The sequence below is a fragment of the Castor canadensis genome, chromosome 9 (assembly GCF_047511655.1).
Source record: "Castor canadensis chromosome 9, mCasCan1.hap1v2, whole genome shotgun sequence".
NCBI classification, from domain to species: Eukaryota; Metazoa; Chordata; class Mammalia; order Rodentia; family Castoridae; genus Castor; species Castor canadensis.
Window position 1 is genome coordinate 28,480,870 of NC_133394.1, and position 24,577 is coordinate 28,505,446.

Genomic DNA, 24,577 nt, shown 5'->3' on the forward strand with positions numbered 1-24,577 from the left:
TCCTTATCTTTCACATACTTCTTTTATTCCTCCTTCTAGATCATAACTTCTTCAAAGGCACTTACTACATCCCTTAAAGCTTCAAATGGGATAAAATGAATGGCAATAATCACACCAAGAATTAAGCTCATTTATTCTGCAAAGCAGCAGTCTGTTGTCAAATGCTAACCCTCTCCCTCACAGCCCTCATAAAAAGAATGGGAAAGCATATAAATGAAGCAGCACACAAGAGGAACATATAGTGTGAGCAATTACGCCAATTTCTTTTATAGGAAGAACACAGCTGAGATAAACATGGAAGCAGATTATTTACCATCCACTGTCTTGTTGCCAAATTCTTCTACATTTTTCATTAAAAGAAATCAAGGAAGATAAACAAAAGTAGCCCTTGGGAAGAATTAGCATAAAAAGCACAGCTCATATATCAGCATGGCCTCAGAGATATGCCTACATTTTTTAAACAGTATTCTTCAGGGCCAAACGCACGTGTTCACATACCTGAGTACACATGTACAGACCCATGTCCAGATGAGCACAGCTCCACCAAACCTTGGTTTTCAAGTGAAGGTGCAGGAGATAGGTCAGGAGGAAGCCTCTTACCTTCAGGGCATCCTGTGTGTCATCCAGACAGTAGACCCGGATGCTGTACTCCAGGGAGGAGCAGCAGAGGGGCCCGAAGATGGCCAGCTTCAGGCGCTTGGCAGCTGCTTTGGTGACAGAATGACCAACCAGGGCATAGGTGCTGAGGTTCTCTGTGAGGATGTGGCAGGCGTCTGCGTCCAGCTGAATGTAGCAGGGGGTAGTGAAGTTTTCCTCTCCAACCACCACCACCTCCTGGGATACAAGAGGGAAGAGGCATGGTTAAGCCACCATGGGCACATGCTGGCCACCACAGAAGGTGGTCAGTAGAGCAGGCCCTGTTTCTTCATCTGAGTTCTGGTTGTTCTTTTTCCTGCTCTTCTTACTTTGTCAGGCTTAATGATACCTCTATTTCCATTCTCAGCACCATTTTCCCGTCTACCATTGCTTACATACTTACAATGTTCTTTTGTTAGAAGTCTTTTGGTCTTCTGAGAATTACATGAAAATCCAAAGATAGTCATAAATTATCCTTTTAATGTCAGTAATCCTGAGCTTATTATCTGTTTCTGAGTTTTAATCTTTAAGTTTCTTATTTAATCTGAAACTATGATTTTATCACAATGTCAGTTTTTCCCTAAAATCTACATTTTGAAAAGAATTAGAGAATTTAAGGTATTTTGCAATGCCACTCTACTGTGTTCTTCCAAAGCACATCTGATAGTTACTTCTCAGAGCACAACACTGCTTTTCATAAATAATCTTGGTTGCGATACTCTATGGAAGCAAGGTATGGCAAACTCTGTGTCTTTAAACAATTTTCTCTACTGTTTTTTCCATGCAATCCATTAAATAGTCTACTTTTGCAATTTATCTATATGACTAAAAAAAAAAGAATAAAAGACACTGAAAGACCAAGCATGGGATCCATAAACCCAGGTTGGAATTCCAAATGATCCTTAAGGAAGCAGGTAAAGAAATACGTGACACAGTTAGGGTGGGAGACAATAAGGAGTGGTGGAGACTGATGAAGCAGACCACATGCTGTCCAAAGAGCTGGGTTTGCACTCAGTCCAGCCTGCAGTGCTGTGCAGGATTCCAGGCCCAGTGCAGAAGAGCCATGAATTTCCCTAAAGAAGCTGGCAGATCAGATTTTTATGCAAAATATTTCAACTTTAAGTTAATTCAAATTTTAAAAAATTGATGTGGGAGAAATAAAACACATGCATGAGTATGGTTCAGTTTATTAGGCTATTTGATCTCTGCAGGGGGAGGAGCCATTTTTACTTTGCTTCTCACTGTATCCCAGTGGGCCTGGATCATGGTGCGTGCCTAACAACCATTTTGGGGAAAAAAATGAATGAATGAATGTGTTATCATAAATTTAGTCTCCTGACTGGGCAAAGATATGAGGGAGGTCACTCCAGTGGTAGTTTACCAGTGAGGCCTCAAGATACCACTTGAGATGTAATAAGTGTTGTAGTTAATCTAGATCTCAGAAGGAAGCTCAAACTGAAAAGTAAGAGGAAAAAGAAGTCAAGCACCACAAGACACATGGAGAGAAGCTGCTTTCTCCAGAAAGACAGACAGATACCTTATACCACCTAGTGACAGAATAGCACACAGTGTGTCCTAGAGGGTGTGGTCAAGAATGGGATGCCATGGCCCAAAAATCCTGACAAGAGTTTGCATGAGGGCTGTCTGTCCCTTTTATTCTCTTTAAGTCTTTAGTTTATTCCTATGACTTTTGTTATTACTCAACCCCAGAAATGAGTAGGTATTATGTAGACAATCTTGCAAGCACTTTAGAATAATTTTTAGCTAAATAGTTTAATGCTTAAATGAAATGAAAGTTTGATGTGGTTCAGTCTGGTGTTAACTCTGCTTAAAGGACATCCCTAGTCTCCATCCTGGAGCTCTGGCAAAGTGTGATCCCCTCACGTGACCAAGAGTAGTATTTTTCTATAGAAAGGAAAATTCCAGTCAATCCCAGGATGTCAGCTACTCTGCTAACTCTTATGCTTTTCTAAAATATCAGGGGATTAAATCTTCATGTATACCTTTAAATTTTACTTTCATAAAAGAAAAAAGTAATGACAAATAAATGTCATGTACTTTGTAAGTTGTAACTTCATAGTTTACATATATAAATTTTTATAAAAATAGAAATTTATATTATACTCTTTATAATTATTTGATATTGTTTGATGAATATGTTCCTGAGGTATAGGTGTTAAGTGAAGACTTCTGGTGCAAGGAACAGGCATTGTCCTTAAGAATTTATGATACCAGTAGCCACAGAAAGACAAGATGTCATAGTTTTCCTCATTCTAGTGAACTGCTTTTTGTTTTCTCAGGTTATGTTCACAAGAACTATATCCAAAGAACTTGTCTGCAAGTGCCTAACATTTTGTAACCTATGTGCAATGTTTCTCTACCTACCATTAAAAATATAAGGATATATATGCATATATACATAAATATAAGACATACATATCTGTGTATATATTCCTCTCCAAGATATAGCATCTGTAGTCCAAAAGGATTTGTCTAAAACTTTTGAGTATCCTTTCTGTATCAATCAGCTAATACTTGACCATCCTTTTTCTTGTGCTTATTAATCAGAAGGTAAAGTACTCATGACCTACTTTGTCACTCATATGAGTGTGAGCTATAATTTCACCCATATTTGACTTCAGAAATAAAGGCTTCTCAGAGTTGCTCCCACTGATCTGCATGGATTCCATCTTTATCTTCACAGAAGCTCACTCACTTCCCACTGTCCCTGTGCTGCCTGGTTCTTGAGCTGTATCTTCCAGTCTTCAGTGTTGGGATCTGCACAGTGATGCAGTGTGAGGATGATGGGGCGGGTTAGCAGGGCTCCCGGAGGCCCACAGCTCACCACAGGGGTCAACAGTGTCTGAGACTCTTCCATTGGTGGCCTGGTGGGAGAGCAGAGGCTTGCATCAGTGACATTTCCATAGTATTTATGTACTAGGAACTCATTGAGAACTGAGATCTAAAGTTGTACAAACAGTTCCAAACGTTTTCTCTTACCATTTCTTTTGGAGGGGGGGAGGGAGAAGGGCAGGGAGGACAGTAAGGCAGAAATAAATGAGAAGCATATTTTTTAGCCCAAGATTTTGATTTTGCAAGACTAGAGGTCTTTATGATAACAGGGAATTTTACAGCATCTCTTTGATCCCCTTCCCTCAGAAACAGGTCTGCCTTTAGTAGCTTCCTCTGAATTCATGTACCAATACTTTCAGGATAGAATGAGAAAGAACAGTCCTTATGAAGTTACATAAGCAGCTTTGCTGATAATACTTGCCATTGGTCTTACAGGGCTTTAAATACTTTTGTGTTTTTAGGACCTAACTTGAAAAACACTTCAAAAACATCACTTCAGAATGAGGACACCCAAGAGCTAAACTTAGTCCAAATGACTTTCAGGAATAATTCAGGTTAGTATAGCAGATTCATTCTTTCAAATATGACCAGAAAGAATATAGAACTGCACTTCTATAGCAAGTTAAAATGATATCTCTTTACTTATATAGTTTATATTCAGAGAATTTGGGCAGAAAGAACCTCAAAGATTCAAATTCTTTATTTTCTTATTTTTTAAAAAAACTGTCTCAGTTTTTTTTCCCCTAACAAGATGGCAAACAATATGTAAATGGATCAATTAATCCAGCTTATCAATTGCTATGTGAGAAAGTCATTCCAAAAGTGTTGAGTGAGTGCATTACCCAAAGTCTCAGAACTCACAACAGCTGGATAGTGCTAGGACCAAAATACATGCCTTCTCAAAAACACTCAAGCTGCCTGTCACAATAGCATTGCTTTAGAATTCAGGGACCCACAGAATTTTAGAAGGTCCCTCAAGGGTCACATAAAACCACCTTCCATATAGCCCAAGAGCCTTGTGACAACATGGATGACATGTGGTTACTCTTAGAAACAGCCACAGTTATAATCAATTGCTACCAAAACGTTACTTCATGTATCAATTTAAATTTATGAAATATCCTTAGCAAGGATTAACACAATCTGCCTTATTTAAAATTCTCTCCACCCATCTTTGACCAGCTTTCCAGCCCATTTTATTTCATGTATTTGGAGATTGTCACGATAGCTCTAAAATCTTCTTTATAATAGACCAAACTGCCTCAGTATTTTTAACAAGTGCTGAAAAATCATGGTTTCCAGATCTTTTCCTATATTTATTTCTTCATTTTCATATGAAAGTTCACCAGTGTTTCAGTGTCCCCATTCAATTGACTGTACTGAAATGAACCTAAAACTCAAGTAGACTGTGTGGGGAACTACTATTTTCTTTTGTTTGGAATGTGTACTTATATTCATGCCTCGCAAAACCGTTCCTTAGATTATAATAAATAGTATTTAGTCGGCTCTAGTTACAGGGGATGATGGAGAGAGTATGGTTAAATATCTCCTTTATAAAATGAAGCACTGAAGTCCCAAGAAAGATCAGCAATTTGTTAAAGCCAATCATTCTAAGTCACGAAAGAGTTTGGTGTTTGTACTGATGGCTTTTGAACCTAGGTACAGACTTTATATTTAGCTTTTTCATTTTTACCTTAATAGATTCAGGGTAAATTTTTAATGCTGTGTCTTTCCTTCAAATACTGGTTATCTCCTACAGTCTTTAATCCTCCATGCATCCAATATACCTGCCATTTATGTGCTCATTACCGTCACTGATAAAATTGTGACACAAATTAGGCAGGGAAAGAGACTTTTTCAAGGACACTTGAAACCTCTCTTCCACCTAACATCAATACTTTTGAGTTATTTAGTTCAACCAAATATAAATATAAATCCATTAAAGTGTACATTGTCTAGTTGACATCCTTCTACCTTATTCATATGGATATTAAAAGGTGCATATTAAATTATAATTGCAATGGCCAATTGAAATTGATTTTTCTCTAGTCTTTATCTATAATTTAAATGTTATTTATCATATTATCTAGAAGTGAGTTTATATCTATGACTTACCCTCAGTGAATGATGGCAGCTATTATGAGTTTTAACTTTGTTGAAGACAGTTCTCCATGGGTTTCTCATGTTACTGTATGTTCTTGACTGTCTTTTTCAAGGATGCCTGCATTGTAGTTGCTTTGGAAGATAAAAATAGTGTCCACCTCTGGGACAAATGGCAGGCAGGGCTACTTCCCATTATAAAAGACTCAGGTTCCCTAAACTCAGAGGTTCTTTACTGAAATACAACTATAAGTATGTAGATGTTATCTGACCCTCTTTGTGTCACCCTTTGGGAACCTCAGCTCAAGACATCAGCAGAAAATGATACTCTGGATACTGCTATTGTTGTGACTAATAAACTGTACTTTGTCTCTGATGCAAAAGTCTGTATTTTCTATAGCAGCCACAAAACTATGGTAGCTAACCTGGCAGCTCTCAAGCAAAGTCTAATCTTTGAGCTTTCCTGACAATTTTTATCCCCTGTAAAAATTCATTAAAATTTAGTAGTTATTATCCTTAATAACCCTTGGCTATCATGGCTTCCTCTCTTGCTTTAAATTGCACTAGGAGCTCACCAATGGATGTCTTTTCTTTCCTCCTATTTAGAAACTCCAAACAAGATTCACTGATTTTTAGTCTTTCAATATCATTTCTGTTTCCCTGAATAATAACAGTTTCCTTTATTAAATCTAAAGTTTCTAAGCACTCAGAAATGTACTTACATTTGGAATTAGAAGATTATTGGCAGCAGCTTGAGACTTCACCACTATCCCCTTTACCAGTTTGGTTTTCATTTTCCCTTAACCCAGTTTATCTTCCTCCCTCCCATTGAAATTCACTCTCTGACAACGTGCATGAAGTTTTGCTTTCATTGTATCATAGTTAATATTACACTATCTGCTTTCAGCAGTAACTTTATTGCTTAATTCTACTTTTCCTGCCAGGACAGAGGAAAAAAAACCCAAAATAAAACTACAAATCAAAAACACTACAACAGTTGAATTTTCTTGAGTACTACTCTTACCTTTTAGTTTCAAGAATACCTTGAGATGTGAGCCTTAAACTTTTACGAAAGGAGACTAAAGTGGAATCTATTTCAAGTGGCCCTTACAATATAGTTGGGGATTGAAACATCTGTTTCTCAGTCTGTCATTAGCAGCTGGTGCTTGAAGGCAGGAAGGAGGTCCTTTCCTCATTGAGTTGGAACAGAAGGGAGAAGAGGACCCCCTGCTGGGTTGGGGAACTGTCAGACGTGTACTCTCCAAGCACACCCCTGGCATGCAATATTGATGGGCACCATCTTAGAGGAGGGCTAGCAAGGGAAGGGGGAGGAAGGAAAGGCAATGGGTGTCAAAAGAATTTATTAACTCAGTGAAGTGCAAGAATGTAATGAATAGGGAAGTGGTGAAGTGGAATTGATAACAGAGGATGAAAAACAGAGAAGAAATAATAAAAAATCTCTTACATGCTTTCAAGATGAAAGTAGTATTGAAACTGGAAACATTTCAGAGCACATAAGGAAGGAGTGATTTAGGCAGGATTTAACTATGTGAAACCAAAGGTCAGAGTGTCTAAATTCACATTTCATTTATTTATACAAAGGGAGGATATTAAAAATTCATAAAACAAAATAGTAGAAAATAAATGTAAATCCCATTCATGTTTTTGCAGAGAAGGGCTTCACTTCTTCATGCCTCCTGTGCTATCACACTGTTGCTATTTAAGCAAACAGTCTGGACATATTAATTGCAGATGATACAGAAACAAACACAGTACAAAAATTAGCTGAGAAACAGCAATTAAGAAGAAATCCAGCAATGAACAATGATTAAAATTTTAAAGATTTTTGGAAGTCTTAAAGGATAGTACAGTAAATGCTGGATGGGTTCTAAGATAGAACTCACAAGGAGGAGTTTCTTTCCTATCAGAGAGATTTTTTTTTTCATTCTTTGGTTGCTGTCATCAGTGTGGAGAACTTCTACATAAAAGCACATAATTTACAAAACTTCCTTGTAAGTAATAGCATTTGCTGCTCATGGCATACCTGTAAGGTAAAATTTTTTTATTACCTTTTTTCCAGGGAGGAAACTGAAATCTAGAGACATTAACACACTTGCCTAAGGATGAAATCTAGCACAGCTAGATTCAAACACAAGTCCTTTAGTTTCTTTCACATGGTGGTATATTTTGGCTTGCTTATAATGGGTTTAGGGCCTTCTTGTATGTTTTGCTAGAGCAAAACTCTTTGGAAATATCTGTCTCCATCGGCCATGTGAATGTGAATGCATGTGTCTTGTCAGGTCCCTCAGGATGACAATCCCACGCTAGGCTCAGCTGCCTTTTAAAGCACACGCCTGTCCACACAACTGGCAACTTGACGTATTTGCACTCTAGGTATCTGACAGGGGATATCCAACTCACTTGCTATCAAAAGCTCAATTGGGCAAAAAAAAATATTTATAGGAGCACCTCTGAAGGGTGTGCCACCGTTTCTCTAGACAGGTGGAGTCTATCCCTGGATTAAGCCAGAACAACTAAGCACTGAGCCCTTCAGGAATTATTTTATTGAATATAAACTTGAACCTCACACAAAATATTCCATTGAAGAACACTAATAGAAGGAGCCTCTATACTTGTTATTTTGATTTTAAGGATGCTATTCACTACATTAAAAATGTGTTTTTAAAGAGGAATAAAGGAAGAAATAAATGAGCATCTTCTGGGCATAGTTTTTTCCTCATAAGCTTGTGAATCTTGTGATTTAGCATCTTCCCTCCCTTCCTCCCTCCCTCTCTCCCTCTCTTCCTTCCTTCCTTCCACCTCCCTACCTTCTTTCCTTCCTTCCTACAAGATCTCACTATGTAGCCCAGGCTGGCCTTGAACTTGTGATCTTCCTGCCTCCGCCTCCCCAAGTTCTTGGATTATAGGTATACACCACCACACCTGGCCACATTCCTCTTTTTAAAGCTTTGAAATAGTCAATTAATGATCTATTACTGAGAAATGTGCTGGGAATTGTGGCAAATATTTTATATTCTAACTGCTCAATTGACTTTCGTCTTTTATCACATTATTTTCTCAACTTTTTTCATCCACATCTTTAAATTTTCCTCTCTCATTGAAAATAATGTGTTTTAATAAACCACCTGGAAGCCAATTTCTTTATTGGCAGAATTTCAATAAGTCATTGCTGTTTAAAGTTGTGAGAGAATGAGATTTATATATACCTGGATTCCACTGCCTTTACCTTTAGTCTTTTTTATAGCTATTCCATGAAACTGAGGCACTTGGGGCTCCTGAATGAGATAAGAATTTCTATATAAAAAGGAGAACTATCCCTGAGTTTCACTGAAAAATAATGCCAACTGCTATCTTACAGAATTCCAAACAATAAAATGTTAAAATAAACAAAAATGATCTCTGAAATGAATACCTATCTAAGGAATGCTAGCCTCTACTTTACTGTACACTTTCTTACTACTTACATTTTGTATGTCATATATATATATATGTGTGTGTGTATGTAATAGTTTTACTTCACAGTAATTCACACCTTAAACAATTTCTATAGACATTTCACCAATCCCAAAATTCTTAAAGGCTACCAGTATCTTGCAGTTGATAAATCTAATAGTTTTTTTTATTATTCTTCTTTCTCCACATTTTTATTTTAGTATCACCACTGCCAGTCACCTTTCCATCTTGAAGCTCTTTTTGCCTTTGATTTTTGAGATCCTTTTATAACATGGTTGGTTTATTTCTTCAATCCTTTGATGAGTATTCCAAATACTCATCAAGAAACTGCTATATGTTAAGCATGGCAATGAATGCAAACTCTATATCTATCTGCCTTATTCTTACATGTTCTTTTAGACTCTTATCTCATCTGAACCTAAATGGGAATATTTCCCAATGTTCTTTCCCCAGTTCCTTATGCCTCTGCATTTTCTCCCTCAGAAATTCATGCCTTGCCTCAACTTCACTTCAGTGGCTCTAGAAGAAACCACATCCCACTCTTACAGCCTAAGCACATCTGATTTGGGATCTGTGCCTCTGTCCTCCAACTAGTTGGTGCTTCTGCTTCTTGCATTGCTCTCACAGTTTCACAGAGCCCAGGACTTGCATCCTAAATGTATTCTGTATACCTTTCTGCAACACTTCTGGCTACTTGTGTAAGGTACTTTTTCTTCTGCCATTCCTTTTACTTTCTATTCTCTCAGACCCAGGCCTGGCCCATTCCCTTTCTTCTCACACCTAGATTGTCACTGCTGTCCAACCTGGCACCAAGCCTTCTGCAAGAGGCTCTTCCCTCCACCAGATCAATCTTTAAAAAGCACTGCTATTCCTGCATCACTCGGCTGCTCAGAAACCTTCTGTAGCTCCCACAACTTACCAAAAAGAGTTCTATTTACTTTTACATTTGGAATTTCTAAAAGTTTTTTGACCTTTTGATAAAACTGCTAGGCAAAAGGCAGAGAAAAGGAAAAATCCATTTTCAAATGGTCAGTTCAAATTGTTTTCCCATAGGAGGGGACAGTTAGAAAGGTCTCAATTAGACTCATTTTAAAAAAATTGTTGCTAGAAACAAGACAAAAAGGCCCACATCAGTACAGCAGTCACGGACATTGTACTCAGAGGAAGAATGAGGCTTTGTACCCCTGCAGAGCTCTGGAAAGAGTCAGAGGCAGAAATCCTGAGCACAGCCTTGCAGCTCTGCACCCTCTTTGGTCAGAGACAGCTTGTCCCATCTCTGGCTCATCCAAGCTGTGCATCTGCCAGCCCATGGTTTGTGTAAGGCATATTCACTAATGACAAGGCCCCTCTTGTCACAGTCACTGTGCCACATGTGATTAAGTTCACGCCTCCCTTCAGACAATCCACATCTGCAGACGACCAGCTGGATGCTATCGGGAAACACGCCCAGTATGGGGCACAATAAAAATAATCGGAGAGAAGGAAACTGGAGAAAGATGTTTGGAATTTTCCTACAAATGCTTTGAGGTGACACCCACAGCTGATGTCTTCTCCCAGAAAAGTTCTATCTCCTACCATGTGAGGATGGAAAGGGTTTTTAGTGAACAATAGAAGATGTGTCCAAAATGTAGGATAATATGAAGGCAGAGACTTGATCTGCATATTGGTGCTATGCTGGAGAGATGGCACACTAGAAAGTAGAAGAGCTTTGGCATCAGGTGGACCTGGGTTTGAATTATGCCCCTTCAGTTATTAACTATGGTGTCTTGGCTATCTGACTTAATTTCCCTGAGCTTATTTTTTATCTTGAAAACAGTGCTTATCCTAACAGAGTTGCATTGAGGAATATATGAAATTAAAAGCATGCTGAATGAATGGCTATGAAACTTTGTATTATTTCTGCATAATGTAGAAAGTTCTTGCCATTGTGTTTTCACAAGAAAAACTCATCTAAATGACCCCAGACAATGAGTGGTTAGAGGACTTTTCCTTTATCTGAGATGATCATCTTCTTGTGGTGGTTCCTTATTTCATTGGTTTCTGGTGCATATTTTCTTTTTAGATCTTGCATTTTCTCCAGTTTCATTTTTATAAACACAACATCTCTGATGCACACCAAATTCAATAGCCATTTCCTATGCACCTATCTTTAGCTGGTAGGTATAAAAAGGAGTGGGTTACTGTTTCCTTTTCTTTATAGTGAAAAATGGTAGAACCTAAAAGCAGAGGTGTCTGACCATATCAATATTCTGTTCTCTTTCCTCCATCTAAAACGTACCATCACCCTGGTTAGGGTGCTACTAAATGGTGGGAAAGAAGGCTGGAGGAGGTGTGGGAGTACACACACCTTTCAATATCAGCCCATACCTGTTGTAACTTCAGCTGCAATCAGATGAAAAGAAGAGACCATAAGCACCTCATGGTTTCTCAGCAAAAAGCACATGCCAATACTTGTTTCTGTTTAAATGAAATGTCCATGGTGGCAAAGGCCTTGATGGATCAATAGATTTAACCTTGGCATCAGGTGGACCTGGGTTTGAATTCTGCCCCCTCAGTTATTAACTATGATATCTTGGCTATCTGACTTAATTTCCCTGAGCTTATTTTTTATCTTGAAAATAGTGCTTATCCTAACAGTTGCATTGAGGAATATATGAAATTAAAAGTATGCTGAATGAATGGCTGTGAAACTTTGTACTATTTCTGCATTCTGTAGGAAGTCAGAATTTTCTTTTATCATCTCAGATAAAGGAAAAGTCAAGAGAAAAATAAAAATAAACAGATCTTGGAGTTTGCTAATCTTTTTTTTCTTGCTACAAAAGAAGGGAACTCTGATGGTCTGTGGACATTGCTTTGCGTTGGGAATGAAAAAAATGAATATTTGATGTAGGTAAATATAAGCCTTTTAGTGACTTTCCATTGCATATATTTAAGGCATGAATAATGCTCAAGAATTTTTTTTATTCTCTCAGTTTGGCTATTGTTTGTGTAGGTGAGAGTACAACCACCTGAGGAAAAAATGTTCTGGGTCAAACAGATTATAAATACCAATATCTCTACCTGAGTGCATAATAAGAGAGCATTTCAGCGACTGAAGACCAAGACTAAAAATGGATGTTTTTCTGAGGATGAGAGCAGGGAAGAACAAAGGAATAATGTGAGACAATGATAACCTATTTCTGCATCGCCACTCAGGCTTTGTGCTCTGAGCCCAGTACTGAGGGACCACTGCTTTCCCCTTTGGGACAAATAGCAATCACTACATGAATGAGGCTCTCCATTTTAACAAGATCTTTTTTCTTTTTTCTTTTTTTTTAAGATCTCTGCATTCTTCAGAAGTATTAATCATTCAGACTTCTAAGGCAGTATTTAATACATGTATACTTTATGTGGGAACTAATCCAGAAAGACCACCTATGATTTGTCAGAGACTGAACTGAAAACTGAATTTAAAACTTCTACACTCCTTGTGTTATGTTTACTTAAAATAACTTCATCATTATGATTATGACATTCAAATCAGAACCTTTTGATTCAATGTAGTTTTAAACAATCCTAGATCCATTTTGAAGGAGGTTGATAATGCTTAAGCTGGAAGAGTCACAAAAGGAAGAATCTGTGGTAAGTCTTTGCTAGGTTGAAGTAGGAGGGGCAGGTCAAGGGTTAACAGGTGTCCAAACCTTTCTGACCTCTAACCCTACAATGGGAATACACTGCATTCTTGAGCCACAAGAAGTCAAGGTCTTTGTGTCAACCCACACATCTCTCTGGGAAATCTATGGATCACATTTTTGGCCATTTTTTTTCTAGCTAATATGGCCACATTTCCATGAAAAAGATTTCAGATATTCCACCCATATTCAAGATCTGCTAAAGTGTCTGAAGCTTCATAGGTAAAAAGAGGTAAAATTTAATCTGTTATTGGTCTAGAGAAGCATGTATGTCACTCAAGTTAAAAATATGTTGCATTTATTATTTCTATTGTATAGTTCTCCTCCAACTTAGACATTGACAAAGTCAAGTGCATCTGAAAAAGCATATTTACCTCATATTTTCTTTCCTGTGTACAGTCACATACATTTCATAGACTCTCCCTTGGGGAATGGCTCCAGCAGGAATCAGCAAGCTTACTCCTGAATAGCAAAAGAGAAAAGTAGTTGTGTAAGGCCTATGAATCAAAAGGAAACTTTTAGAATGTCTTTGCACCAAGCAAAAGGGAATGAGAAGATTTTGTGACTATGTAGCCCTAAGCCTTCTTTCTTTTCTCTATAAAGACGTGAAAGTATTCACAGTTGGCCTTCTTTCCTTCCTTATTGGCCTGACTTGTTACCACAACTCTCTCTGAACTCTTATGGAATTACTTAAAAGAGTGATGCGACTATTTAAACTCATGTTTTATTTAAGGAATAGACAGATGGTTCCACTGTTATTTTCCTTGTAAAACAAGGGAAAACCAAGAATTGCTATTAAAATTTCAAACAGCTGTAACGATGCATTGTTTCTAATTTTAAAAATGTCCCCATAAGATTCAAAGTCAGGAATGCTAACTTCAGTCATATCAAAAAAAACTTTTTCCCTCTGAAATATCTGGTTAACATCAGTATTATGCCATAACATAATAAGAATTGGTGAAGAACTTATTTTATTAAACATGACTCCAGAGAGCGAATAGCTGTTTGTTAGCAGCTGGTCAGAGCCTTTCTATTTAGTTGCTAGTTGGTACCCTTTAGCATGACGATCGGACTGAGCTGTGTTCTAACCTAATTGTGTCTATACTAATGGTTTGAAAACTTGATTTTGCATCAGGGTCATCTGGAGGGTTTGTTAAAATACTGATTACTGAAACTTACACCAGAGTTTCTGATTCAGAAGGTCTGGGTTGGGTAGGCAATTTTATGGTTCTAACAAGTTGCCAGGTGATGCCCTGATGGTGGGCTGGGACTGACTCAATGAGAACACTGGCTTATACTACTGATCATTGCAGAAAGTGATTCAGGATGGTCAGCACTCTAAAGCTGTTTGGGTCTATCATTTTATTCCCTTGAAATGCAGCTTAATTCAGCTCAAAAAAATTATGGAGTATCCTTGTGAGTACAGTGTTTGGCACTGTGTGAATGCCAAGAAGTAAGTAAAAGATAGTGTTCTTCTCCTCCACTAACACATCATTGAATTAGCAAGGAAGCAGAATATGGCAAATGACTATGTTGGGAAGTCTCAAGAATAAAGAATGGAGAGTGAAGGGGGAGGAGTTGTTCAAAGGCCTTTGCATGGCTGGCTGGAGAAGCTGAGTCATAGCCTTCTTGAGAAGAGAAGTGTCCTGAGAGCTGTGGTGTTGTGGGAAGAGGAATGTGGCACTAATTATGAATGTTTGTGGAGGGCACAGTGTGGGAGCAGGAAGACTGCACATGAGACTACCAAGACTTAGCATTTTTTAATCAATGGAAATCATAAAATGTAACTTTATCTTTGTTTTGGGATGAAAAGAATAGTTGCAAAGTAAAAAGATTAATTCCTAACACATAGCAGGTAACTAGTGTTAGTCTATTAAATGAAATAATGTATGTTGATCACGCTTGCCTTATACATAGTAAGTATTCAAAACATACTAGTTCACTCCTCTCTACTTGAAGAAGACTTAATAATAAATTTCAGGTATAGAAATGGAAAGGGAAAGCAGATTTTAATGAGTATCATGGGAAGGACTGTTTTAAGAATAATTATAAGGTTTAAACAATGGGAAAACAATAGAGAATGTTTTTGATGGATTATTACAAAGAAAGAGCATGATTTTAAAAAGCATACAAATAGTGTGAGGATGAGAAAAAAGTGAAAACATTTTATATAAAATGTGATCTCAGGTATGTAAAATGTATAGCACAAAGAAAAACGATATTCTATTCAATACTCAAATTTTATTAAATTATCTTTTTAAAGGTATGTGATAAAAAGTTACCAAATCATTGAAATGGGGATATGAACAAGAAGAATCAAAGACAGTTTCATATTTGGAAACTAGAGACCCATGAGGCTGTATATTGCTTGACTACATATATGTCATATTTTTTTATGTGACATTAACACACTAGGACAATAAAGTTGCTTTGCATTACTGTATTTAATGAGTCACGGTCTTGTCTGGGGGAGTTAAGTTATATTCGGAGAGGAAGCCATTAGCTCTCTGACTCAAGATTCCACACTATTACTACTGCTGATTAATGATTCCCAGTCTTCAACATTATCAGTCACTAAGTTAAATTCGCCAAGGAAGACCATAATAAGACTTTGTCTCTAGATGCAGATAAACTATGTAATAAGAAGTGAAAGAACAGATGATTTGGGGATCTGTAGCTTTAGTAAGGAGTCTAAATTTTACTTGGAGTACAATATTTCCTGCTTCTACACCGTCATGTTCCCCATTATCTATTTATGAATACAGAATTAGAACAATAATACTGTACTAACAATCAGCCTAGTTAAAATCAGGATACAAGACATCATGGAAAACATTCCTGTGCAAGCAATGAACTATTTTCTGCCAAATAATTACATAATAAAAAACCCTAAAACTAAACAACACTACAAAAGGACACCTGGTGAAGCTGAGATTATAGATGCATACATCAGAGGTTGGAGTGAGTGCCTTATAAGTATTTTAGGGTTTTAGACTGTAGTTTAGAGTTAAGCTAATAAATGAAGACTCAGTGTTTATTATGATGTTTCTAGTCATCTAAAATTAGTATTCTGAAGTATTGCTTCCTTTATTGAATTGGCATTGAACCAACTGATATGTTTTCTAATTAATTCATCCTTTTAAAGGATAGTAACAACAGTGAGGGATTCTGGCCTGATGTTGCCTTCTGAACTGCTATTAAAAGAAGGTTGATGACAGTTTTGAATTATACCTCAGCAGAAATTTGTGAGGAGTTAGTTTGGGGAAAGATAAATGGCTTTGGTGATTTTTATCTGAAGTAATGTCTAATTTATATTGAAAGCATATTTGGGTTGCATAGGCTACATTTAACTTTTCAGGTCTAATGAAAACAAAACAAAACAACAAACAAAGAATTAGGGATAAAAAGTACATCTTCACTGAAACCTTTAAGAATTACCTGAGTTGGGAACAATGAGGTGACCCCCGAGAGAGTTGAAGGTGCCAAATGCAGAGCAAGATGGGTCCGTCTGCCTAGCAAGACTCTGATTCTTCAGATTGAGAGCCTCATTCTCCAGTAAGGATTGGGTCAGCTGGGGGGATAGCTTAGATGTGAACTCAGAGAGGTCATCTTGGGGCGTGACAGCACCTGAGGTATTATACACTTTGATTTTCAAGTTTGGCAATGGATCCAGAATTGGAGAATTGGTCATAGGGATTTTGTCTGAGACATCATGGAGGGCGTAGACAGGTCCTCTGTACATGGCTGCAGCTGAGGTGAGGTCTGGGGGTACTGCCAGAAGATCTGAGTTAGGAAGAGAACAGAATTCCATTTGCAATCTCCATTCAGGCAACCTACATTAGTCAGATACCCCCTCACACTCTCTGAGCCAAAAGCAAAGCAGCTCAGCTAATATTGGAGATGGACAGACTCTGTGGCTCTTTTGAAAACAGGGCAAAAGGAAAACTCACAGGCAGTTCGTTATTGTCTATAAATAAGTAACCCAGCCCATTCTATATTTTGCCTTGAAGTATAATCATTATAACTAAAGGTATCTGATTATTTCAACAGATTAAATGGAACAATAATAACACCGACAAGGTCACTATTTGGTAAGTTTCTCTTGTCTATACTGGATTTGGATTCATTTGCAACCCACTGCATTCAAAGCAATATAAGATGCCTTATCAAAGAAGGGGAAAAAGTCAGACATGGTGAAACATCCCAGCTATTGAAATGGTAGAGGTAGGATTGTGGTCCAGGCTGGCCTGGGCAAAAGTGTGAAACCCTATCTGAAAAACTAAAGCAAAAAGGCTGGGGTCAAGGCTCAAATGATAGAGTGGTTGCCTAGCAAACATGAGGCCTTGAATTCAAACCCAAGTGCTGCCCTGTCCAGAAAGGGGGAGGAGAAGATAGATAGATAGATAGAGAGAGAGAGAGAGAGAGAGAGAGAGAGAGAGAGAGAGAGAGAGGCAAAAGTTATTCAATGAATCATTGTATTTTTTTTCAAATGGAAGATTAAAAATGAGGACCAAACAATCTGTCCTAAAGAAAAAAAATGATTTATGTGCTTTTTCAACTCTAATTTGTTATGTTGTAGGAATGACATCCACATAACAGATCCAGTCCAGCAATGAACAAGTCAACAATAGCACCGTCTTCATGGAACTTACATTGTAGCTGAACCAGATGACCCAAATGTTACCAACTGTGAAGCCACATGACAAAGCTGCCCACAGACATGAGTAATAGGGTGAAGTGGAGTGTCCACTGACCTTGTCTGGCTGCTTTGATGTTCACAGGTTGAAAGCCCCCATTGAGTGCTGAAGAGTCAATAATATCAGACTCAAAGTCACGATGATTCTTCCGATACACAAACAGGGCCACCACCACAGAGATGGCCAGGCAAACTATCACTGCTATCACAATCCCGACGTAGAGAGCAACATCATCTGAATCAGGAGCAGCTAGGGGGAAGAATGAAACACTGGGCAAAATGCTTATAGAAACTTTCTGCAGTACACATATTCATCACTATAATTTTTTCAGACATTTATTGCCATTTTTATAGGTTACTTTCAAATCTATTTCAAAAGCTATATAAAATAACTGTGGCCTTTCTGTGGAAAATTATCACTGATTTCTTTTCCTTTCTCACTCTGCATCAACCCACCCACTAATCTGTTTTATAATTGGGCAGCGTAACAGACCATTTATCACTACACATATAAAGAAACTGGATCTAAAACCTCTCCCAACCCACAGGTGAAAACGTTTGGAAGGGTTTTGAATTCACTGATAGTTCTTTAAAAATCATAAACACTGCTAGAAATATTTGACATGTTTTGAATCTGTGTATTTATTGGACCAGAATGTTTTCCTAAGTATCATTCCAAGTCATAAAATTACTTTCCATAGCACTCTTCTCCCTTTCCCCTCAATAAATGAAGAGGTGGGTGGGAATGGAGCAACCAAGCAAAGCTACTGTGAGGAGCACAGATGTGGAGTTAGAAATGTGTGTGTTCAGAAGGCCAAGGTCTGGTGGGGAGGGTGGTGTGGCAAACGGTTATGCCAACCACCTTTTCTAAGCTCAAGCTTTTGATGTAGATATGGTGTTAGCTCTAAGAACCTCAAGCTACTTGTGGTCTCTTTTTGTATTTGTGCTTCTCATTACTGGAGTGAAAGGTAGCTCCTTGGTGCTCTAGGTAAAATAAAGGCCTAGCTTGATGATCAGAAAGGTCAGACTACCAAGGACAGCAAGTAAGAAGTTGACCAACACAAGCTGCTGTTCATATAGCAAAAACAGGATTCCTGTAAGTGTTACCTGTTGCCTTGGTGGCATGAAACATGTTTTGATCCGATTGGAATAAGAGGCAGAAGATGATAATTAAAACAAACTTAAAACTTTCTGAACCACCTTGACGTTGTTAAGTCTCTGTTTTTAGTTTTCTGAGACTCACAAGGAATGTTCAGCTAAATTAACCAAAGCTGTTCTCCTTGCTATAAAAGAAGTGGTTAAATTCGTACTTCAGGTGGTCAAGAACAATCTGGAATCTTATGGTCAATTTTATAAGCATGTGCATTTTGGGAGAGAAAGACTTTTCAAATTTATAGGTTCCAGGACCTCCTAAAATTTGAGGAACACCTGGTCACATAGTTTATATGGGAAAATAACTAATTGCTTTATTTGTCTGTGTTTTATTTGTTATGCTCACAGCATAACTCACATCTAAGTCATGGTATCTTTCATACACTGGGAGTATAAGTGAATTTGCCATTGGAAATTGCTCTACGTCTTTGTAACACTTTGTGTTTAAATGTATTGTGAAAGAATTGTGCCTTCTTTAAAAAAAATTGCACTTCACAAAGTTTCTAGACTATTCACTTTCCCATCAATCAAGTCAATGTTGACAAATTTTTTTTTTTTCTGAAAACCAATGAGGTCCCAATACTCTCTGTGTGTGAGCACTGCTTTCGAAGTGCTGACTCCACTTGGCTTCTGGGTTTTATTTGAGGCTCTGTAGCAGGATTCTGAACTCTGGTCAGGATATTATATCTAAATCCTTAATGTTTCACCTTAGCCGTAATTACTTATTCAATATTCATGATTTCTAGCACAACAGAACGCATTTTCTCAACCTTTTCCTTTTAAGTGTTTGAACTTTACCCTTTATTTATATCAGCCTATTTCATGATATGTTTTCCCATGACTGGAACTCACACTTTTAATGGTAGACTGATAGATTTTAGATCTGGCAGAGACTTGAAATGACCCTTTCTTCTCTACAACATCTAAAATCTAATTTGTTTTTCATGTTAGAATATATTAGGCTCCTATTTCCTGTGTGCACATCTGTGATCCAAAGAAAGGCAAACTTGAACTGGGGGCAATAATGTTAAATGATTATTCAGCAACATAAAATCCAAACATCAAACTTACAAGAAAATCCATATTCATTCTGGGTTCTCTGTTCAGTTGAAATAGGATAAATGAAACCTTGAAAAGAAAAAAATAATGAAACAAAAATGGGAACAAAATCAAATTAATGAAGGAAATAATGGAAAGCATGAAAGATGGTTTAATTAAAAGAAAAGAAAAGAAACCTGTGGTTCTTTAAATTTCTGGTTCAGTACAGAATTATGATTTTGCATCCTCTGTCTGCTCAGGAGCCTCACTAAGAATTAATAAGTAGGCAGATTGAATTTCAGAGCAAAAACTGGTCTCGAGTCACTAACTTTGGAGTGCTTAAAGTCTTTCTTTTATTGAGCATAAACTCTAATGGATCTAATTTATTTCAGACATCAGGGGTCATTAGCATAAGGAAAATCTTTTTTCCTTATCCCTGCCATATGCTTTAATTCCCAGGACATACTTAGAGGGCTCTAAACAGTTTTTTTCTCTCTTATTTAATCATAACAGCTTGCTCTTGGTCTAACAGAACCAAAGAAGACCTGTCGTCCTTGGTCAAAGGTTAAGTACCCATTTATTGAGCTGAGCTATGACACCTCTCCCCCTCCATCTCAAATCCACTTTTTGTATTTTCTGTTGTTTCTTGTCCCTTTAATAGGACTCCAATAGGGATTTCCCTGGGACCTAGCAGTTGGTCATTGCAATGGAAACTGGATGTTTTTTATTTGAAATCATTTGAAAATGAATAGGGCCCAGAGCGTAAAAGGTTACTTATTTTAGGGCTTCACAGGAATGCTGCAAACTGGACAAAATATCCCCATCTCACCTGAAAATGCAGAAATAACACTGTAAGTTTCTTTTTCCTTTTTAGTATATTCTGAAGTAGGAAACTAATAATGACAGTAACACAATACTAGTAATGATGTAAAGTGGAGGAAGAGAGGTAGAAAACATTTAAAAATAAAATTTTTGAAATGAGAAATCTGTGGAAAATGTTTAAGTATAACCTATAACCAACACGCACAGTTCCCCAAGATTTAACACTCTACAGTACATGAATTAGTCAAATAATAGAGCACTCTTTGGATTAATCAAATGAAGAACATGAAGCATGTGAATTAAACAATCTCAGTAATACTCAAGGGCAAAAAATATAAGGAAACTGCAAGACTCAGAATTAATTGGTTCGAAATGAAAGGTCCAGGAAGCTTTCATGCTAAAAGCAACCCTAAATCAGGCCTCAGGTAGCTCTTGGGCAGTTTGCAGAACACTGAGTTCCTATTTGGGAACTAATTCTGGAGAAACATGCAGCGCTACTTTAATGAAAGAGAAGTTTGCTGGAGCACAGATAAGTTTGCTCTGAATTAATTTTTAATGCTTTATTTTAGAGCAATGATTGCAACTGCCTACTCAGTTTTATAAATATTATATTCCTTATTCCAGTTGTCTGAGTCCATGTATTAGGTTTGATTTTCATTTTTAAACATCTCTGTCTGGTAATAACCCTTTTCCATTTGTATTCTGTGAACTCAAAAAAAGGACAACAGGGACAAATGGAGCTTTTATTTAGAAACCCAAAGACTTAGGGCAGAACAAGTTCACCGGAAGAGACCAGATGTTATGCTCATGGAAGTGAGAACACCAAGTAGAAGAATGTCAAAAAACTAATTTTTTGCATGTGAGAGGGCAAGGAAATGAGTATAAAATAGAATATTTGGAAATGTTCAGACGTTCTTCTGGTAATTTCTGGTAAGCACCCACGTGGGCCTGCTTGAGTAAGCAGAAGATCAGAATCTTTAAAAAGAAAAGTCTATGTCTGGCCTAAAATCCCTCCCTGTAAAGTAGTTGTGGGTTTTCTCTGGATCATATCCCTACTTCCCAGCAGAATTTCTGTTCTTAGTGGGCAGAACAAAGAATAATAGAGAATAATTTTATAATTCCTAAGTTCAATTTTTCCATATTTATTTAGATTTGGACCACTCAATAAATATATGGTATTTTTCTGAGACTCAGATTTAATTCCAGGCATAGAATTAGAATTCATTCACTTATTCTTTTATTCGTTCAACCATGACTTTTGAAGTCTATTGTATTCTGGGTTTTGTTCTAGATCTGGGAGAGGCCTTCTTGCATTCATGGAGCTTAACATTCTAGTTTAATAAGAAATAAACAAGGAAACAGCATAAGAGATATGATCATTTTAAATACTGAACCAGTCCTCTTAAAAACAAAGTAAGAGAATATAATATGATTGGAGGAATGACCAACTTAGAGTATTAGAGAAGAATTTTTTTATTTAGACAGAATTTGAACTATAACTTAAATATGTGAAGGAATCAGGAAGTAAAGATCAGGAGGCAACAAAGTCCCATGAAGAATGACAGATAGTGCAGAAGTCCTCAGGTGAAAACAGAGCAGTTGGAGGGTAGAGAGGCAAGAAAGGAAGGAGGAAGGGTCAGAGAGTTCAGTGACGTGGTCATGAAGGCCTGAGTGATGAAGAGTTTTGATTTTATTCCAATTGAAATGCAAATCCTGTGGTTGAATCTTATTTAGAAAAAAAATGTTTTGGCTTCACTAGAGAGAACAAATTGCAAAGGGAGCAAAGTAATAGGATTTCTGTTCACACTTGGCCTGGGAGATGTCCATCAAAAAATAGGTCTATTAATATATTTGATGAAGTGTTTGTGTTTAAGGTTGTTCTAGAAAAAGTTTAAAATAATAAAGTCTTTTGCACTAGTAGTTATTCCTCACAGCCAATTAGGACCAAACTAGCCAAACTGTTATTTTCCTACAATAGCTTAACACCCCAATTTATTCTGTTTTGGAAACACTGATAAAGACTTTTGGAAGGCAACTCTGAAAACTTTTTCCATTCCTTTGCAAACTCTTCTGAGACTACACAAGTAAAACATCACTTAGGAGTCTGGGAATCAGAGAAGAAAGGAATTACTGTTCTAACCACTAAACGAGGGGAGCGCAGAATCACTTTCCAGAGTTTGTTTTTTATGCTTGTCCATCTGATCTGTCTCTCACGGAACAACAGGGGACATTTTCTTTGGCTAATGAGGTGACCCTGCTGAGAGCAATCCTAGAAAAAATGAAAAATAACATGTCTGCCTCAACACAGTGCAAAATAATTGTTTTTAGTCTCACTCCTGACAGCCTGGTTCAGAAGTTAGGGATTTTAGTTAATATCCCCACTACTTAAAGTAAAAAAGCAAAAGAGCTGCTGGCCAAAGCAGTGAAGTGCTCATAAATTTGAATTTGTGAATCACATGACTCAATTTTGCTAGCTCTGACTCTCTAGCTGTGAGAATTTGGGCAAACTAGTTTCCTTTCTCAAGGATCAGTTTTCTAATCTGTATAATGGAATATAGATACTTCCATGGCTATGAGGATAAAGGAAATGTGTAAAATGCTAGTATATTGCAAGGAATCAATAAATGACAATTATATTAATAATCATTATGGCACCATTGCAGAGCTACACTAAGATGCTGGGTTCTCAAGGGATTTTATTTGTATAGAGTTGATGCACTTATTATTTAATGAATGACCTTAGGATAAATGTTTGAATTTCACCTTCCCCCATTATTACAAAAAAGAGTTCAGTTTTTTAGAGAAACATAAGGAATGCACTCTTTTCAGTACTGTGTACTCTTTTACCCTCTCTGTTGAGAGCATTTTATGCTTAGGCTTTGAGGTTTCTCACATGCTACACTGACATGTTTCAGAATCAAATTTTCAGGGCCAGAGTGAAAATTGATGCTAACTGGGTTTTTCAAGGAATGCTTTCACTTCTCAAGGTGGTATGGGGAAGGGTCAGAGGAACTATTTTTGTTTTTGGTTGTCATAATGACTGGAGGTTGTTTATGGCATGTAGTGACTGAGGGTCAAGAACGTTGAATAGCCTACGATAGAAGGAACAGAAGGAATTGTGAAGAACCACTCTGAACAAAATGCATTTCCATTGAATGTAATCTTCAGTCACTCGTCTTGGGCTGATGCAGGGGCTTGGGGAATGATGCAGTAGTCTTAGCAACTGGGACTGGAGGGAGCCAACCTCAGAGCAGGACTGAGATGGAATTGCTAATACCTTATTCTTTCTTTGTAAAAAAAAAATGTATTCTAAAGAAATTCTATTTTTTAAGAAGAGGTTTGCTTGACTTGGGGAACAAGGGACTGGAGGTCGATTATGGAGAGAAACTCGGTAAATGAATCACAAACAGTTTGCAAACAGGAGCAGGCATCTTACAGTCAATGCAATGTTCCTTTTGCCTAAAAGCCTTCTTTCTGCTCAAAATGTCACCTCAAGAGATTATCTTGTCCAACCTATTCAAATGAGGAGACTGATTTCCAAAGGTGAGAAGTGACATTTTCAAAGTTACTCAAAATGTTGAAATTGAACCAACTAAAATTGGTTTCAACCATCTTATCAGTGAAACTGACGATGTACAAATTTTACACTGACTTCCCGTCCTGGGGTGGGAGGCATTATTCATATTTGCGTTGAGTCTAGATTTTGACTATTAATATAACCACAGCCTTTTCAACCATTTTCTGGAAGATAGTGGTAGGGGACTTGTGGAAAGAGTGACTTTTTCTAATTTGCCCAAGCTCATCTATTGGACTAGGAGTGGGGCTATTGGTAGTTTTAGCTGATGTCCAACTATTATAAAAGAACAGAGCCCATGTTAAAAAGGAAAGAGAACCTCATTCATTTTTGTATTTTAGTATCACCACATTATCTTTATGTATATGGCTAATACCTAGTAATCACATAGTAATATATCTGAATGTAGCCTATTTAAGGGATTTATATTTAGGGATTCTTAGGAATAATGGCAGACTAAATGCAAATCTCCATATTCCCAAATAAAAAGTCTTTTAAAATAAACAACAAGTCTTTGAAAAAGGTTTTTATTTTTATGTGGTATGGATAGTAGATGATAGT

General features: G+C 37.3%; 1 protein-coding gene across 3 annotated transcripts in view; it reads right to left on the reverse strand.

Annotated features, from left to right (window-relative positions):
* The window catches only part of Unc5c (unc-5 netrin receptor C), a 358,852-nt gene that overhangs the window by 35,059 nt on the left and 299,216 nt on the right, over positions 1 to 24,577 (reverse strand). For 2 of the 3 annotated variants that reach the window (XR_012435622.1, XM_074041403.1), the window contains exons 8-13: positions 19,654 to 19,710; positions 17,489 to 17,680; positions 16,173 to 16,517; positions 13,109 to 13,196; positions 3,353 to 3,521; positions 601 to 834 (exon numbers count right to left, since the gene is read on the reverse strand). Coding sequence is in view for 2 of the 3 variants with exons in the window: in XM_074041403.1 (XP_073897504.1) it covers positions 601 to 834; positions 3,353 to 3,521; positions 13,109 to 13,196; positions 16,173 to 16,517; positions 17,489 to 17,680; positions 19,654 to 19,710 (1,085 nt within the window). In the remaining variant the exon portion in view is untranslated. The remainder of the gene's footprint in view (positions 1 to 600; positions 835 to 3,352; positions 3,522 to 13,108; positions 13,197 to 16,172; positions 16,518 to 17,488; positions 17,681 to 19,653; positions 19,711 to 24,577) is intronic. The other variant, XM_074041404.1, reaches the window with a different exon arrangement.